The following is a 16,134-nucleotide window of genomic DNA, read 5'->3' on the forward strand; positions in this document are numbered from 1 at the left end:
GGCCGGCGGCGAGGGGGCGCTGGAGCGGGGCGACGATGGAGGATTTGGGGGCAAAGCAGAGGCAAACACGGGGAGGAAAATTTCTTTGCGGTGTAGAAACGAAAATGGAGGGCTCGGTCGGGGATTCGGGACGGGAGGGAGGCAGCCAGCCCTCGGAGCAGGAGGAGGTCGCGTGTGTGCCCTGGCTGGTGTCGTGTGGCTGAGCCGTGGATGGTGCCTGAGAATTGCGTTGGAGCAGGAACAAAATGGCAAAAAATAGTCTCGGAACAGAGCGCACACGCCCTCGACGAGCGTCAATCCATATCAAAAGCGTCGTCGGTGGTTCCGTAGGGCAGAGCCATCGGAAACGGCAACGACGAGCAGCAGAAGCCCGTGTTTATTCAATTCTCGTATCCAGCGTCCAAGATACGGGGTGACGGGGGTCTTGGACCGACATTGAGCCTGCCTGGCGTGCATGTCTTGGAGTTATGGACTCGGGCTTGCACGCGTGTGTGGCTGCGTAGACTGTGCTGGAGATGGACGACCGATGCGTCTGTGTGGTGTCTGGGACCGGAAGCCAAAGTCGGCTAACCGCCAGGCCAGAGGAGAGGATTGATTCGGTGGCTCTCGTCCGGGCTCCTTGGCGGGCCTGCACTGGATGGGGAGAGGTTCATGCTCGAGCTCAGGCTCAGGCACACCCACGCGCAGCAAGCAGGAGCAGAAGCGGGAGCAGGAAGACGCTGTAGCCACCGGTGAGGCAGACGCAGGGTAGGGCCACGGTCAGGCTACCCGCCAGACAGCGTGATGGTGATGCGGATGCGGATGCGGATGCGGATGCTGATGCAGCAGCCCAAACCACGTCTCATGGCCTGCAGAGGGAGAGGGAGAGCGAAGACTGCTACCTACTACAGATACCTACCTTAACCTGACTGCCGTGGGGGGCTGGCGGGCGATGAAACACCGGGCGTGTGCGGTCGCCGTGGGAGAGAGACACCCAGGTAGCGGGAAGAAGAAAGTCGGCTCGGATCAATGTTGACACGTCCGTCGGGCCGTACCGTCTTGGTTGAAAAAAATAAAACAAAAACTACCTAGGTATGTACATAGTTATTCAGGTGGTTGGAGGCGCGAGATTGAAAGCCAACGTCGTCTGCGGTGCACCGTTTCTTCGAAGCTTCGGCTGCAGGAGCTGAAAGCCTGAGGTGCCTGTGTGGATGATGGGCCCTGGAGGCGAGTAGGAGACCCAGAGTGCTCCCTGCGCAGGCCTGCCCTCTGCCCTGCGAACCAAACCTACGCGAACGGCTAGGCTAGTCGGGCGGCAGGAGCCATGCGTTGGCTTTTCCCTCCGCCTCTGCCCTCCAGAGGTAGCGGCTCCGCTCCTCCTTGACTTCTTCCTCTTTCGAACCACCAAGCCCACCCACCCACGAAGGATACATATAGGGCCAACGCCCCCCATCCCATGGCTTGCTGGTGCCCACCCCCCGGCTCCGCTCCAACTCGCCCTCGCCCTCGCCCTCGCCCTCGCCCTCAACTATCCCCATCACCATCCTCATCACTCCGCCGCCATGCAAAGCCCACCGTCGTCCGACTCCGAGTTTGAGGGCAGTGGCTCCCGCAGAGCCTCGATCGACTCCATCGACATTGACGCCTACCTGGACTACGCCAATTACGAGCCGCTCTCCAACATGCCCACGCCCCCGCTGCCCGCACCAGCGAGCCCCTCCGCCGCTCCTCTGCCAAAAAGCCCGTTGCGGCCAAATGACGACTTGAGAGGTGTGTGTGCCCTGTCACTGTCACTGCCAGCACCAGTACCAGCACCAGTCGACACTAACACCAACCAAAACAGCTTGCGCCGCCTACCTCGCTAAGCTCACCCCTTCCAATGCCTCGAACCGAAGGCCCTCGACGTCGACCATTACCGCCTACCTCGAGCGCACCCACCTCCCACTCCAAGTCCTGGGCCTGGCAGCCTGCATCCTCGACGCCCTGAGCATGCGCTTCGCCAAAGGATGGCGCGAGGCTCTGGGGTCCGCGTCGGGCCCGGATTCTGCATCGTTGCCGCTCCCCGCTGCCTCTCTGCCGTCCCCTCCCGCTTCCCCAGTCCCCGTGACGACGGGCCCGTTTCTGGGTGCTGCCGTCGCGTCGTCCGCCGAGCCCGAACTGCTGGTCCTGGCTGCACTCGCGCTTGCCGCCTCGTATCTGGACGACTCGCACGTCTCGCTGAGACACTGGGCCCAGCACGTTTCCAACTGCGTCTTCACCGCTCGACAATTGTCTGCCACCCAGCGCTGCCTCCTGGTCGACCTGGACTATGACTTGCACTCGTTCACCCCCGAGTTTGTCCAGGATTCGATTCAGGACATGCAGCGCGCCGGCGTGCTCATGGCCAAACAGGCGGCCGCTTCTGCTCCTGTGGCTGAGAAGAGCAGGCCAGCCCCGCTGCAGCTTAGCGGCGGTTCCGCAAGGTGGTGCAATGGCATCACCACACCGGAACCCAGCCCCTCAATATCCATGACGGGGGCACAGCTCGTGGCGTGACGCTCAAACAAACAACGCTTGTTTTTTTTTTTTTTGTTTTTTCCTTTTCTTTTCTTCCTTTTCTTCTATCTCCTCATGGTGCGCGGGAAGGTCCCGGTGCTGGCGTTTTGGGTCATGGCGAACTCAAGAGATACCCCAAATGTTGTAGCTGCTCGCTTTTGTGAGCAGCATTTCGGTCATGTCAAATCTCGGGAGGCGATCGGTTCGGTACGGGCGGAAGAAAAGCATGTTGCATTTTGGAGGAAGCACGGGAGCGGACGAGTGGCACGTTTGATACAGCTGACGGCAGGCGGACGGGGTTGGCTGCATGCGTGATATAGTCGAATGTCAAGCACGATTATCCCAAGGATGTCTGTCCAGGAGGTGTGAGAGGTCATGGCAGGACGGGACCCAGCAGCAAACAAAACCATGACGCCACGACGCGGGCGGTGGAGAGGCCAAGGAGCAAAGTGCTTCAAGTCTGTGTCTGCTTGATGATAGACTTTTGATCACCGATTGTGGGAGCATCGCGGGACAGGCGGGCAACATGTACTGGGGCTGTATCACGATCACATCAGGCGAGAAAACTGGGAATCGAGTGGGGGGGGCAGGATGACGGTTGCAGATTCGAGTCGACTTGGTATCCAGTTACTTTGTCCCCGGCCGCGGATGGAGCTTCCCCGCAACAGAGGTCGACGCGACAGGAGCACCGGCCCCACGGCGAGCCTGGCGCTAGCTCCTCCCAGGGCAGCTCATCCTCACCTGTCCAGAGAGTGAGTGTATGCACGCCGTTCTCGTCCCTCCCCCTCCCTCCTTTTAAGCCCTCAGGCGCACATCCGCTTCACCCCCTTCTGCACCCTCCAATTCCCCTTTCTCCAATTGTTGTGTCGTTCCCTCTCTCACTCCAGCCATGTCTACCGGAACTCGCGAGCGGAGACCGTCGACGGGGGCCCCGCTCTCGGATCTACAGGGCCCCGTTGGCCCCGGCTTCAGCAGACCCAAACACAAGAGGACCGTCACTGGCTTCGGCCCATCCGAGATCAAGGCCGTCGAGGCCGCTATTCCTGAGCCCGCCAGAAAGGCGTACGTCCAAATCTCCCGCATCGTTGCCCATCGCTGACTGACATTGATCCACAGCTGGACCAAGTTTGTGGGTGCCCCCGCGAGAGACGCGAGACGGCCACTCCCCTGCACGTCATGTCTAATCACCGCTACCGCAGACCCCTAAGCCATTTGAGACAACAGAGGAGTTCGAGGTATTTTCTGACTGTCCATCACTGTGCCATGCCGCATGCTGACCGTTTTCTAGAAAGATGCCATTCGCCACATCGAAACCACCCTCGCGCGCTCCCTTTACAACTGCGATGACTTGTGAGAGACGCCACTCGAAACCCTTGTCGTTCCCCGCTCACCATTCTTCTCCAGCGCCACTTATGCCGGCACGTCCCTGGCCTTCAGGGACCGTCTCATCATCGATTGGAACAAGACGCAGCAGGAGCAGACGTTTGCCGATCAGAAACGCGTCTACTGTGAGACACCCGGCCACCACCCGAGACAGGGCTGAAGGCTGACTTTCACGCAGATCTCTCCCTGGAGTTTCTGATGGGCCGCGCCCTTGACAATGCTATGCTCAATGTTGGGAAGAAGGACGTCGCCAAGCGTAAGGATAATCGCCATTTCCGATGCTGATCCCGACTGACCCGGTTTTTGACAGAGGGACTCGACGAGATGGGTTTCCGCATCGAGGATGTGATCGGCCAGGAGCACGACGCCGCGCTGGGCAACGGCGGTCTCGGTCGCCTGGCTGCTTGCTTTCTCGACAGCATGGCCTCGCTCAATTTCCCCGCATGGGGCTACGGCCTTCGCTACCGATACGGTATCTTCAAGCAGGAGATTGTCGATGGCTATCAGGTCGAAGTTCCCGACTATTGGTTAGACTTTAATCCCTGGGAATTTGCTAGGCACGACGTCACAGTTGACATCCAGTTCCATGGTAACGTCCGCAAGTACCAGTAAGTCATGTCTCTCGTTTCAGCCGCCGCGCTATTTTCTGACGGTCACCTAGGGATGACAATGGCAAGCAAGTCGCCGTTTGGGAAGGTGGAGAAATTGTCCAGGCCGTTGCATACGACGTTCCAAGTAAGATAATCCTCTTACGGCACGGGTGATTGAAGCATTGTGCTCACAATTCAAAGTCCCCGGTTACAGCACCCCCACCACCAACAACTTGCGTCTCTGGGGCAGCAAGGCCGCAAGTGGTGAATTCGATTTTCAGAAATTCAACTCGGGAGAGTATGAAAGCTCCGTCGCAGACCAGCAGAAAGCAGAGACCATCTCGGCAGTGTTGTACCCCAACGACAACCTGGACCGTGGCAAGGAACTCCGCTTGAAGCAGCAGTACTTCTGGTGCGCCGCATCGCTGTATGACATTGTGCGCCGCTTCAAAAAGACCAAGAGGGCGTGGAAGGATTTCCCGTCACAGGTGGCCATTCAGCTCAACGACACACATCCTACCCTGGCCATCCCTGAGTTGCAGCGCATTCTCGTAGATATCGAAGGTTTGGACTGGGACGAGGCTTGGAACATTGTGACCAAGACGTTTGGTTATACCAACCACACGGTCCTTCCCGAGGCACTGGAGAAGTGGTCCGTTCCGCTCATGCAGTACCTTCTACCGCGCCACCTCCAAATCATCTACGACATTAACCTGCAATTCCTGCAGTTTGTCGAGCGCAACTTCCCCAAGGATCGCGACATGTTGCGTCGGGTTTCCATTGTTGAGGAATCTCAACCTCAGATGGTCCGCATGGCCTACCTTGCTGTGATTGGGTCTCACAAGGTCAATGGTGTCGCCGAGTTGCACTCTGACCTCATCAAGACTACCATTTTCAAAGACTTTGTGGCAATTTATGGACCGGACAAGTTCACCAACGTCACCAACGGAATTACGCCTCGTCGATGGCTGCACCAGGCTAACCCGCGTCTTTCGGAGCTCATTGCATCCAAGCTTGGTGGCCACGAGTTCTTGAAGGACCTGACGCTGTTGCACAAGCTCGAGGCATTTGTAGATGACGCGGATTTCCGCAAGGAGTTCCAGGAGATCAAGTACGCCAACAAGGTCCGCCTGGCCAAGCACATCAAGACCACGACTGGTGTCAGCGTCAACCCGTCTTCGCTGTTTGACATCCAAGTTAAACGCATTCATGAGTACAAGCGTCAGCAGCTCAACATCTTTGGCGTGATCCACCGCTACCTGCAAATCAAGAAGATGAAGCCCGAGGAGAAGAAAAAGCTCCAGCCTCGTGTCTCCATTTTTGGAGGTAAGGCGGCTCCTGGGTACTGGATGGCCAAGACGGTCATCCACTTGATTTGTGAAGTCGGTCGCGTTGTCAACGCCGACCCTGACGTCGGTGATCTCCTCAAGGTGATTTTCCTCGAGGACTACAACGTCAGCAAGGCCGAAATCATCACACCTGCTTCCGATATTAGCGAGCACATTTCGACCGCTGGCACAGAAGCTAGCGGCACCAGCAACATGAAGTTCGTACTCAATGGCGGCCTCATCATTGGCACCTGTGATGGAGCAAACGTAAGTTCTTGCCACTTTCCTCCTTGACCATCAACTGACATTTGCTAGATTGAAATCACCCGTGAAGTTGGAGAGAACAACATTTTCCTCTTTGGCAACTTGGCCGAGGATGTCGAGGACTTGCGGCATGCCCACGTCTACGGATCGTACAAGCTCGACCCGGATCTTGCTGCCGTCTTTGACGCTATCAAAGCTGGCACGTTTGGCGACGCTGGTGCTTTCGGGCATCTCGTGGGCTCCATCATGGACCACGGAGACTACTACTTGGTTTCGGACGACTTCAACAGCTACATCAAGACGCACGAGCTGATTGATGAGGCGTACAAGAACCAGGACGAGTGGTTGACCAAGGCCATTACGAGTGTAGCACGCATGGGCTTCTTCTCGTCTGATCGGTGCATCGACGAGTACGCCGAAGCCATTTGGAACGTCGAACCACTCGTGCCCAAGCAGAATGGGACTGACCACTGAAAAAAGATGGTAGAGACCGATTTCTCATGGCGCATGGTCAGAAGGTCGGACAGGGATTGAAGACGCGAGGCATCAAGTCTTACCACACAGGCTTTGTGCATGATGGATGGGCTTGGTTACGACTAGACGAGATAAGCTGAATTCGGATTTTCTTGTTTCATTGCTTTGGTGTGCTGCCATCCTTGTCAATGGTGACTGCTGTGACCATTTGCTTCCCGAGTAAACGCTGACCAAAAAAGCGGTTGATGCCATAAGCATGTCGTGGTTTGGTGACTACATCTAAGAATTATCTATTACTGGATTCATGAATGCCCATCCTGTGAGGACATGTCTCGTAAGCAGGTCATAACGCTAAATGTTGATGCAAGATGCACGCTGCACTCGCCATCAGCCGGCAGCCAGCTGAGCTCTTTCCCTCCCCTGCTCACTTGGTCGAATCTCTGGAGAACTCTCCCCTGGCACGGATCCTTTCGCCGTAGACAAAAAACAAGTAGGGTATCGGAATCAAAGCGACGGCAATAAAACCAAAGATGCTAATGCCCCAGTCAACGCCAATGGCATGCAACAGGGGAGCCATGAAGAGGGGGAAACTGCCAGCGAGGACGGAGCGCAAGAAGGTGTTTGCGGCAATGGCCGAGGCGGCGTACTGGCGAAAGGTGTCGACGAGGTAGTTGAGGGCGGCCTGGAAGATGGTGAAGAAGCCGATGCCGACGCACACGCAGCCGATGACGGGGGCGATCCAGTGGAAGCGCGGCGCGGCGGTCCAGGCGAAGACGAAGAGGCCGGCCGCGAAGAAGACGGAGCCGAACATCATGGGCGGCAGGCGGGCCTCGGGGACGGGCTTGAAGCGGTTCGCCTTGAGCCTCTTGTAGTAGTAGGCCTGGTTGAAGAGGTTGGCGACGGCGCCGATCAGGATGCCTGTCAGGATGGCAAGGAAGGGGAGGGCGCCGACGACGCGGTTCCAGCCACGGTGCTCCTCGAAGACGACGGGGAAGGCGGCCAGCTGCGCGTACAGGATGCCGTAGACGAACGAGGCGTACAGGGCCACGAGGAAGCAGATGGGCGTCGTGAGCAGCTGGAATGGGCGGATCAGGTACGAGTGCGCCAGTTCTCGCAGGTTGACGTCCCACTCCTCGTGCTTTGCGTGCAGCGCCCAGTTGCCCGTCGTGTGTCGCAGTCGCCGCGCCTTGTACACGAGGAGTACCGGCGGGTACGATTCGTCGAGGAAGATGATGTCGAGGACTAGGATGGACATCATGAAGATGCCGGTTATCTGAGAACTGTCAGGTTTGCTCGCTCTGATTCAGGGGCGTCTTGGTGCACTCACGTATTCAGTCCATCTCCAGCGAAGATAGCTTTGCACAATAGCCCCGCCAGCTGTGATGAGAACGAGGTCTGATTAGCGTCTCTGCATGCGTCTTAAGTAGGTGTCTGTACCCCGAGCTTACCGATTGGCCCCAATGTAGGACCTCCTACGACGGCCATGGCGTAGCCCACCATTGCGAGCCCTCGCTCTTTGGCCGACCAAATGTCTCCAAGCACGCCGCCTGAGTCGAGTTAGCGACAATACAAAACTGGATTACGGCATGTCAAATTCGAACCTGTGTTTGTAATGGGTGCGCTGCCAAAGACGCCGCAAAAGAAGCGCGTCAGCATGATAGTCTGGAGGTCCTTGGCCGCCGCCGTCGCAAAGGAAAAGATGGCGGCTATAAAGTAAGGAGCCAGGACCGCAGACTTTCTACCGTAGACCTGCTGAGGGTCAGCATGTGCTCATCATTCTCGACATGTACCGCGAGGGAAGAAGGCAAGACCTCTGAAAGCGGTGCAAAGACCAACGGCCCAAGTCCAAATCCGAAGAGAAGGAGCGCGATCCCCAAGGTGCTGACGGTGGTGCCGACATTGAATTCTTCCGAGATCTGGTCCACAGCCGGAGAATAGATGCTACTGGCCCAAGTCGCGCCCATGGTGGTGAAGCCATAGAGAAGTGTGGTGACGACCTTCTTGCGGGTAGGCCAGTTGATGGGGTTGTAAGGATCGTCCGGGCCGTCAAAGTCGACAACGACGTCTGGTGCTGTCTTGGTGTGGCCGAGAGGGTGGTTGAAAGGCGGGACTGGCCTTCGCGAACGGACGGTGGACAGCACGGATTGAGCTTGAGATTGGATGCGGTCTATCGAGTGGTTTCGTGCTGGGGGTGCGGGCTGTGCGGTCTCGGCCTTTTCGAGCTCTGTTGACATGCCGGGGACGGCGTGTGGGCCATGACTGCTACGAGTCGAAACATCGGAAATGGTACTCGAGGACGAGGTGGTGCTGGCGTCATGGGATCCTGCCATGACTGTGGTAGTGGTGGTGATGATGGCGCAAGAAAGACATGGAGGAGGAGAAGAAGAAGCAAGGAGTGGCAGCGGCAGTATCAGGGAACAACGACATTATGAAATGGATCCAGCACGGAAAACGTGGGGAGCGTGGCCACTCGGCACAGAGGTAATGGTAGAGGACTGCGATGACGTTGTGCCTCATCATTTTCGCCGACTTGCAGTGGACAAAGCGTGCCGGTTGCCGAGTCCAGGGCCAACCACGAGGCGTCTAGTTACATGTCGCAGTCAACTCGGAGTTGTGCAGAGAGCTTTCAAAAGAAGCCGTGTCATTGTTGCGAAGCTGAGAGCGTAAATGCTCGTGAAGATAAGGTCGCAATTTGACAGCCAGCACAGAGCGACATTCCTTGTACGACTTGGAGACAGCGTACCACAGTGCTGCACCTCAGAAGACACAACACGAAATGCCTGCAGCAGTCGACCAAAGCAATGGCCTGTCTCGGTCAAGGGCCGACATCGGAGCAGGCTGAAGAGAGATAAAGAGAGTCGGAGAAAAGAGAAGAAGCGGGGAAGAGTAGAAGAAATGCGCGAACAGAAGGCCAGGATTGCCTCGATGATGAAGGGAATTCTCGTCGCAAAGAAAAGGGGCGGGGAGCATTCAAATACACACACCAAAAGAAGAAGAGACTACAAGTTGGATGGTGTTGCGAGGGTGTTTGAAGTTTGTTTTTGAGCCTCGAGTCGCGCCCTCTGTGCTCCCATTCATTGCTCTCAGCCTGCGCGGGGCCCCAGATGACGGTCGGTCGGTCGGTCGAGCACAGACAAACACATACATCCTTCTCCACCTCCAGTGTACATGTCGGCGCCGCTTCTGGACGTCTCCTGGCAGATGATGGCGGTGATTAGTCTCGACAAGAAGCTCTGCCGCGTCAATCCTGTCGAGCCGGCGGCCCCGAGGTCGATCAGCTCGCAGCCCTCCGCAGCCTCGGCCCAGAGCGAACCCTTCCGTTAAATCAACCTCCGCCATCCCCGCAAACAACATCAACCCCCCCCTTCTCTACAATCCAACAATCAATCGCAACAATGGCTGCCGAACGTTTGAAGAGCATCGTCTCCCACATGACTCCCTCCCGGAGCGGCCTGTCGCAAATGTGAGTCGCCTGTCCTCCTCTCTCGCGCTGTCGCACCATTCCTGACTTCGGAGCTTGTTTTAGAACGCAGAAGAACCCCGATGACATTGTCATTACCCTCGCCACCCGGACGCCCCTGTGCAAGGGAAGGAAGGGCGGGCTCAAGGACACGCCCCTCGATGGCATCATGTTCAAGATGCTCGAGCAGGTCAGGGCACAGATGAAGATTGACCCGCAATTGGTCGAGGACATTTGCGTTGGAAATGTACGTGCCAGGAGACCATCTGTATGATGCATGCACAATGGCTGACGAGTTGCGCGCCAGGTCAGCGATGGAAAGGCGGCCTACTACATCCGCGCCGCCATGTTGGGCGCCGGATTCCCCAACACCACGGCCGGATACTCGACCAACCGCTTCTGCAGCTCCGGGCTCAAGGCAGTTCAGGAAATCGCCAACCAAATCTCCAATGGCAACATCGACATTGGCATCGCCATGGGAGCCGAATCCATGACGGCGGGCGGTGACCGGTTGGAGAGGCCCTTCTTTGACGAGATTCTCAAGGAGCAAGAAGCCCAGGACGCCATGCAACCCATGGGACAGACGTCGGAGAATGTCGGCAAGGACTTCAACATTTCCAGGGAGGAGCAGGATCGGTACGCAGCCGAGTCGTACCGCCGGGCGGAGGTGGCTCAAAAGGCTGGCTTGTTCGACGAGGAGATCTCGCCCATCACTGTCCGGGTCAAGGACCCAAAGACGGGCGAGGAGAAGAAGGTCACGTTGAGCAAGGACGAGGGCCCTCGCTACGGTACGACGTATGAGTCGCTGTCCAAGATCAAGCCGGCCTTTTTGCCCCACGGCGACCGAAGCCACGCAGGCAACTCGTCCCAAGTGACGGACGGAGCGGCAGCAGTGCTGCTCATGAAGCGCTCGCGAGCTGAGGAGCTTGGTCAGCCCATCCTGGCCAAGTACGTTTCCTCGACTGTTGCGGGTCTGGCACCGCGCATCATGGGTATTGGCCCAACCATTGCCATCCCCAAGCTGTTGGGCAAGCTCAACATTACGATTGATGACGTGGATGTCGTTGAAATCAACGAGGCGTTCGCTTCCATGGCCGTGTACTGTCTGAGGACGCTGAAGATTCCGCATGACAAGATGAACCCGAGGGGTGGAGCGATCGCGCTGGGTCACCCGCTGGGATGCACTGGCGCAAGGCAGATTGTGACTGGGCTGAGCGAGTGCAGGCGGCAAAAGAAGAAGATTTTGCTGACCAGCATGTGTATTGGAACGGGCATGGGCATGGCTGGACTGTTTGTGAATGAGCAGCTGTAAGGGGGAGGGGATGTTTGGTACACGACGCAAATTGAATGTAAACGAGTTTGGCACAGGGAGTGATGCAACTGAAATGCGGAGGCGTGACCCGAGTGGAGTGGGAGTGGAGTGGAGTGGGGTGGAGCCTTGGGAGTGTGGGAGCCCCCCGCAGCGCGCGCACAGCCACAGGTGAGGGAGGAGGACGGTGCCGTAGGGAAGCTTGACTTGGATTGGTTACGCCCGTTGGCCTTTGAACCGTCCTCTCACCTCCAGGCTGCTGCTCTTTCTTTCCTTTCACTTTCACTTCTCACGGCCTCTTCCAGTCACTCCATTCGCTCTCGCCTTGCCTCGCCTCGCCACCATCCGTTTCTGTTCTCCTCGACTGCTCGGACATGACGGCTCCAGCGGTCAAGGGTAAGCCGCATCTCGCCACTTGCTGTGCACCACTCCACTCCATTCCCGACACCGCCACCACCTCCGATCACTTCTTATTGTCGCACCCTCCCCTCTGCGCTCGCTCGCTTTCCTGCATCCGCTTTCATGCCTCCCAATCTGACCGTCAAGCCAGGCGCCATCATCGCAGTGTCCGTCGCCGTCGCTGCCGGCATCGCCATATACCAGAGCCCCCAGGTTCAACGTTGGCTCGACGAACGACGACGCAAGATTGCCGTCGCCTTGCACAAGCTGGGGGACGAAATCAACCCCCCCGCGCGCCAGTTTCGAGCTCCCGGCGAGACCGAGGAACAGTGGACGAAGCGTCAAGAGACCATCCGCCAGAGGAGAAATGAGCTGATCAAGCGTGCCCGCGAAGAAGGCGTCGCCGTCGACCTCGACGAGCTCGCCAGAATCAGCGAAACGTACGACGAAAAGAGACCGACGACGAGAAGCTCGACCTTTGACGATTTGGTCCACAACGATGGCACGCTCCGCGAGTCAGGCCCCGCAACTGTCAACGAGAAGGCCATCACCACTGGCACCGACAACACTGCTTCGGAAAACTTGAGACTCCGCGGTCATGGCGCTCGAGGCTTCATGAGTGGCGCTTCGTATGCTCAGCCGTTTGGCGACGAGGACGCTTCCATCTTGTTCGATCGTGACCTCATCGGTGTCGAGGAGAACTCGGTTGATGGTGACCACGACGAGGAAGCCGTGACCCCTCATGACTTTATCATGGATTCGCGCGAGACCACCGCCACTGTCGAGGCCCTACCGGCTTCCTCGTTGCCTCAACTCATCGACGTCTCCGAGCCTGTCCACGCCGATGGTTCCGAGACCACCGGTGAAGCCGCTACTGAATCATACTATTCGTCCGCTTCGCATGCTGCCGGCCCCACCATCCTAGAGTCCCCCGCCGTCTCTGTCATCGACGACAGCGACTTTGATGACGACCACATGGCACACAGCACTGGCACCTTGACCCCAACCGAGGACAACTTCTCCACGGATGCGTCGCTCGTCGGTCGCGGCGCCGACGACATCGCTGTCCTTTCTTCGCTCCACAACGGCTCGACTGGCACTGCCGACGTCAGCTCAAATCCCTTTGGCTCCCAGGCCGAGCTTTCCGAGACAGGCTTCTCAGACGCACGCAGCGATGCTAGCTACTCAGACCTTGGCGGTGCTGCCACCCCGTCTAGCTGGACCGACGTCGGAAGCGATGCCGGCAGCGACTACGGCAGCCACGCTGGCAACTGAGCCGACGCCTCGTTTTGTCGCATCCATTCGAGTTTTGTTTTCTCTGGCGCACTGGACGGAGGATCAAGCGCAGTTTCTGGAGTTTTTGGGTATTGGAGTTTGGCGGCGGGAGGGTCAGGTCGCGCTTGTCCATAAAGTTCCCTTTGGCTCCTAGGTCGGTCACGCTCATCTCGTATCTTTTTTCCTGTCTCTCTGTCGTCCCTCCTAGATAGTTGCCTCGCTTTCCCTCTCGCACCGCTCTGGCTAGGGCTAGAAGGGTGAAGGCTCCTGTATACAGCAATGGGCCCCCGATGCGTGCTCGTCCTCTGGATCATCGCTGCCTTGGAGGTGTGGCACCTCCTGGAATAGATATCTCGTCCCAAAATCGCGTACGGATTATGCAGGCTTTTTGACAAGTGTGTTGATTCTGACTGTCGAATGAGCATCTCAAGAGAGGGTCGAGGAATTTGGCAGCAACATATGGACGAATAGGTCTTGTTGACATGTCGAGTGAGGCTGTCGAAATCTCTACGTACATGGCAAGCGTGTGTGAATTGCCGGTGTTGATCAGGGATGGGCCTCGTTCTCAACCTGCCTTACAGAGGGGACAGGTTGACCTGGATGCCGAAAATGAGGCTGCTTGTCAAGGCCTGGGATCTCGAACGCTCAATTGCGATGCAAAAGTCATTGAAAAACACGGGGTAATCTGAAAATGACCTTGCACTGGATTCACGGACGAGCCGCTATTGCCGGAAAAGCTATACATCATTGATAGCGGAGCTTAATGTGGATTGATTCTTGTCCATGGAAGTATCAGGAGATATACTGCTGTTCGCTCTCAACGCCAAATGTCACTTCGAACATGCCGCGAGACGAGCAAATGAAATCCAGTTTGCACCCTGCCCCAATGTGCCTGTCCATGAGGACCACTGTCTCACAGTATCCACTCATCTTCCAAAGCCGAACCAACCCCTGCTCTTCGGCTTCTCATCCGCCGCCCCTTGCGACGCCTCGTTGACACGCGCACCCCCTTCATTCTCCGTCGTCGCGGCGCCAGCCCTGCCCGGGTAATCGATGTAGTTGAAGGCAACGTCGAGGAACATTGGCTTGACGGGAACAGCCTGCAGGCGCGGGGGCCACTCGACCAAGTTCTTGAGGTCGGCTTCCTCGGTCGGATACTGCTCCAGGCGCTGCACCAGCGGTGTCTTGGCCGCGATGCTGCTGCTGCCCTTTCCAGGACCCTTGGTCAGCTTTTGGAGATCGGCCAGCGCGCGGTACTGCGTTACGAGGCCCTCGGCACGCGAGTGCAAAGATTTGGCTTCTTGAATTGAGATTTCGAGATTGGGCGGTTTGGATGACGTTTCCGAGCTGTCGGTACCAGCAGAGAGAGCCAGGTTTGAGAGGTCCAAGGCGCGAGCAAAGAGAGCCAAGGCGTTCTTGGAAGAGGAGAGGAGTGCGTGCGAGTAGGCGATATTGAGGCATCTAGAAGAGTCAGCCATGTGCAGAATCTGAAGTGATGGAAGGACGTACTTGAGCGCCTGGAAATAAGCGCGCTTGCCATCCAGCTCTTGAATGAAGTCCGAGTCGCGCATGGCGCCGCGCAACTCCTTGACCGAATCAATGCTTTGGAGAATCGAGTCGAAGAGGACTACGCGTTCTCTCAGGCTCGCCAACTTGCGGCCTGTCCCCTCTTCCTTCTCGACAATTTCCTTGCCCTCTTTTCCAGATTTCACCTTCTTGATCCTTCCAGGATTTATAGTCGCACCGTCATCACCTCCAATGAGGACGCGGTTCCGTCCAACACGCCACCCAATCAAAGCATAATTGACGGCCAGGCTAGTGATTCTCAAGTGCTGCATTTGAGAGTCGCCCTCGTTTACTCCCTCCTTCTCCAACTCTTCTATCGCACGGCGTGTAGCGTCGGCTGCATCTTGGCTTGCAATCAAAACATCGTCGTAGGCGGCCGCTTTTTCACGGAGCGTTGTTTCCGAAGCAGATGCTTTCAGAAATGCAGACAACTTTGCCTCGGCCGTAGCAACTTGCGCAAGGGATTGGCCGATCGAGGCATCGACAATGTTGGCGGTGCGCGAGCGCCAAACAATTGTGGTCGGAATATCGGTAGACGCGTTTTCCCCTTTGCCTGTCTTCAAGTCAGTTTTGGGAACGACTGGAGAGATGCGTGAAATAATACCTGCGCCCTGTGACTCCTCCTGCAGAGCGTCTGGGTACACCTTTTCGACAGCGTTTACAAGTTCGGAGTCTGTGCGGGGAAACCTTTGACAGGCGACTGCCGCAACAGTGATTGTTCGAGGAAGACGAGATTGATATGCTGCGTAGCGAAGGCTGGGATCGACCGTGTTGGTCAAAATGTCCTTGAAAATGTCATTCTTTGTCGACTGCAGCAAAGCATTGTAGATGATGCGCGCAGCACTGTAATTGACCAAGCAATCTTGCCACCGCTGCTCTGGTGGTGTCGTGCCATTTGATGGCTGCCCTTGTGCCTGCTTCTCAAATTCTTGAGCGCCACAAAGCGAAAAGTAGTAGGCCTTTGCTTCCAGAATGTCGATGTCTGTTGCCCCACTCGCGGCTTGATCCGACAGCTGCAGCGAAAGATCTCTAGCGATGACGGCGGCCTTGTGTAAACGCGATATGATGTGCTTGCGTGTCGTCCCGGTTATTCCCTTTTGAGCATTATCTTCGGCGTGAAGCGATCTCATGTGCATCGCATGAGCCCAGGCGCGCTCGGCGGTCAAGATTTGGAGCTGGACAAAGCTGGACAAGAAGTGTTAGAAGCTGAGATTTGCAGTCAGGAACAGACTCACTCATGACTGGAGCCAATGTCACTAGCTGTGACGGGATCTTTGGTTGAGTATTTGGCGTTTTTTGGCGTTGCGCGGCCGAGACGTCTTCTCAGCGTGAGCAATCGGCGCGACAGTTGTTGGCGATAGATGTTGTAGTCTCCCAGAAGGAGAACGCTGTCCCGCTGCGAGGTGACAAACGCCGTGATGTCCATTGTGGAAGACTGGAGTTGAAGAGCGCGGGGAGGTGATGACACAGCGCCGTGAGCTTCAGCCGGGAGGACCACCGCACACCTCACCGCACTGGGTGCGGAGAATTAGGTTTCTCCGTCTCGGGCCGAAGCCGACACCTCAGTGGAGA

At 57.1% G+C, this 16,134-nt stretch overlaps 6 protein-coding genes across 6 annotated transcripts; 4 read left to right on the plus strand and 2 right to left on the minus strand.

Annotated features, from left to right (window-relative positions):
• Positions 1 to 1,492: 1,492 nt before the first annotated feature.
• On the plus strand, positions 1,493 to 2,514 carry J3D65DRAFT_586495 (uncharacterized protein; the record flags this gene model as incomplete). The annotated part of the gene is made up of 3 exons (XM_066797761.1): positions 1,493 to 1,751; positions 1,786 to 2,076; positions 2,131 to 2,514. The coding sequence occupies exons 1-3, from the start codon at positions 1,542 to 1,544 to the stop codon at positions 2,512 to 2,514; spliced, it is 885 nt and encodes a 294-aa protein (XP_066656859.1). The 5' UTR covers positions 1,493 to 1,541.
• A 682-nt stretch (positions 2,515 to 3,196) lies between these two features.
• Positions 3,197 to 6,858, plus strand: J3D65DRAFT_619146 (glycosyl transferase). The gene is made up of 10 exons (XM_066799716.1): positions 3,197 to 3,576; positions 3,631 to 3,643; positions 3,714 to 3,749; positions 3,803 to 3,864; positions 3,919 to 4,022; positions 4,076 to 4,153; positions 4,208 to 4,505; positions 4,559 to 4,632; positions 4,689 to 6,082; positions 6,131 to 6,858. The coding sequence occupies exons 1-10, from the start codon at positions 3,404 to 3,406 to the stop codon at positions 6,551 to 6,553; spliced, it is 2,655 nt and encodes an 884-aa protein (XP_066656860.1). The 5' UTR covers positions 3,197 to 3,403; the 3' UTR covers positions 6,554 to 6,858.
• A 119-nt stretch (positions 6,859 to 6,977) lies between these two features.
• On the minus strand, positions 6,978 to 8,883 carry J3D65DRAFT_666297 (putative MFS multidrug transporter; the record flags this gene model as incomplete). Its single annotated transcript, XM_066802910.1, has 5 exons — positions 6,978 to 7,826; positions 7,881 to 7,948; positions 8,002 to 8,100; positions 8,155 to 8,302; positions 8,344 to 8,883. 5 exons carry the CDS (start codon positions 8,881 to 8,883, stop codon positions 6,978 to 6,980), a joined length of 1,704 nt encoding a protein of 567 aa, XP_066656861.1.
• Positions 8,884 to 9,773: 890 nt separating this feature from the next.
• J3D65DRAFT_285555 (Thiolase, N-terminal domain-containing protein) lies at positions 9,774 to 11,511 on the plus strand. The gene is made up of 3 exons (XM_066795112.1): positions 9,774 to 10,016; positions 10,080 to 10,260; positions 10,321 to 11,511. Exons 1-3 carry the CDS (start codon positions 9,949 to 9,951, stop codon positions 11,323 to 11,325), a joined length of 1,254 nt encoding a protein of 417 aa, XP_066656862.1. The 5' UTR covers positions 9,774 to 9,948; the 3' UTR covers positions 11,326 to 11,511.
• J3D65DRAFT_285566 (uncharacterized protein) lies at positions 11,420 to 13,459 on the plus strand. Its single transcript, XM_066795113.1, has 2 exons — positions 11,420 to 11,718; positions 11,873 to 13,459. The coding sequence occupies exons 1-2, from the start codon at positions 11,697 to 11,699 to the stop codon at positions 12,994 to 12,996; spliced, it is 1,146 nt and encodes a 381-aa protein (XP_066656863.1). The 5' UTR covers positions 11,420 to 11,696; the 3' UTR covers positions 12,997 to 13,459.
• Positions 13,460 to 13,723: 264 nt separating this feature from the next.
• J3D65DRAFT_619162 (uncharacterized protein) lies at positions 13,724 to 16,041 on the minus strand. The gene is made up of 4 exons (XM_066799717.1): positions 15,798 to 16,041; positions 15,167 to 15,747; positions 14,506 to 15,115; positions 13,724 to 14,457 (listed from the first exon to the last, which is right to left on the minus strand). The coding sequence occupies exons 1-4, from the start codon at positions 15,986 to 15,988 to the stop codon at positions 13,923 to 13,925; spliced, it is 1,917 nt and encodes a 638-aa protein (XP_066656864.1). The 5' UTR covers positions 15,989 to 16,041; the 3' UTR covers positions 13,724 to 13,922.
• Positions 16,042 to 16,134: the final 93 nt, after the last annotated feature.

The sequence above is a fragment of the Phyllosticta citribraziliensis genome, assembly GCF_038025025.1.
Source record: "Phyllosticta citribraziliensis strain CPC 17464 chromosome Unknown J3D65scaffold_4, whole genome shotgun sequence".
Lineage (NCBI taxonomy): Eukaryota > Fungi > Ascomycota > Dothideomycetes > Botryosphaeriales > Phyllostictaceae > Phyllosticta > Phyllosticta citribraziliensis.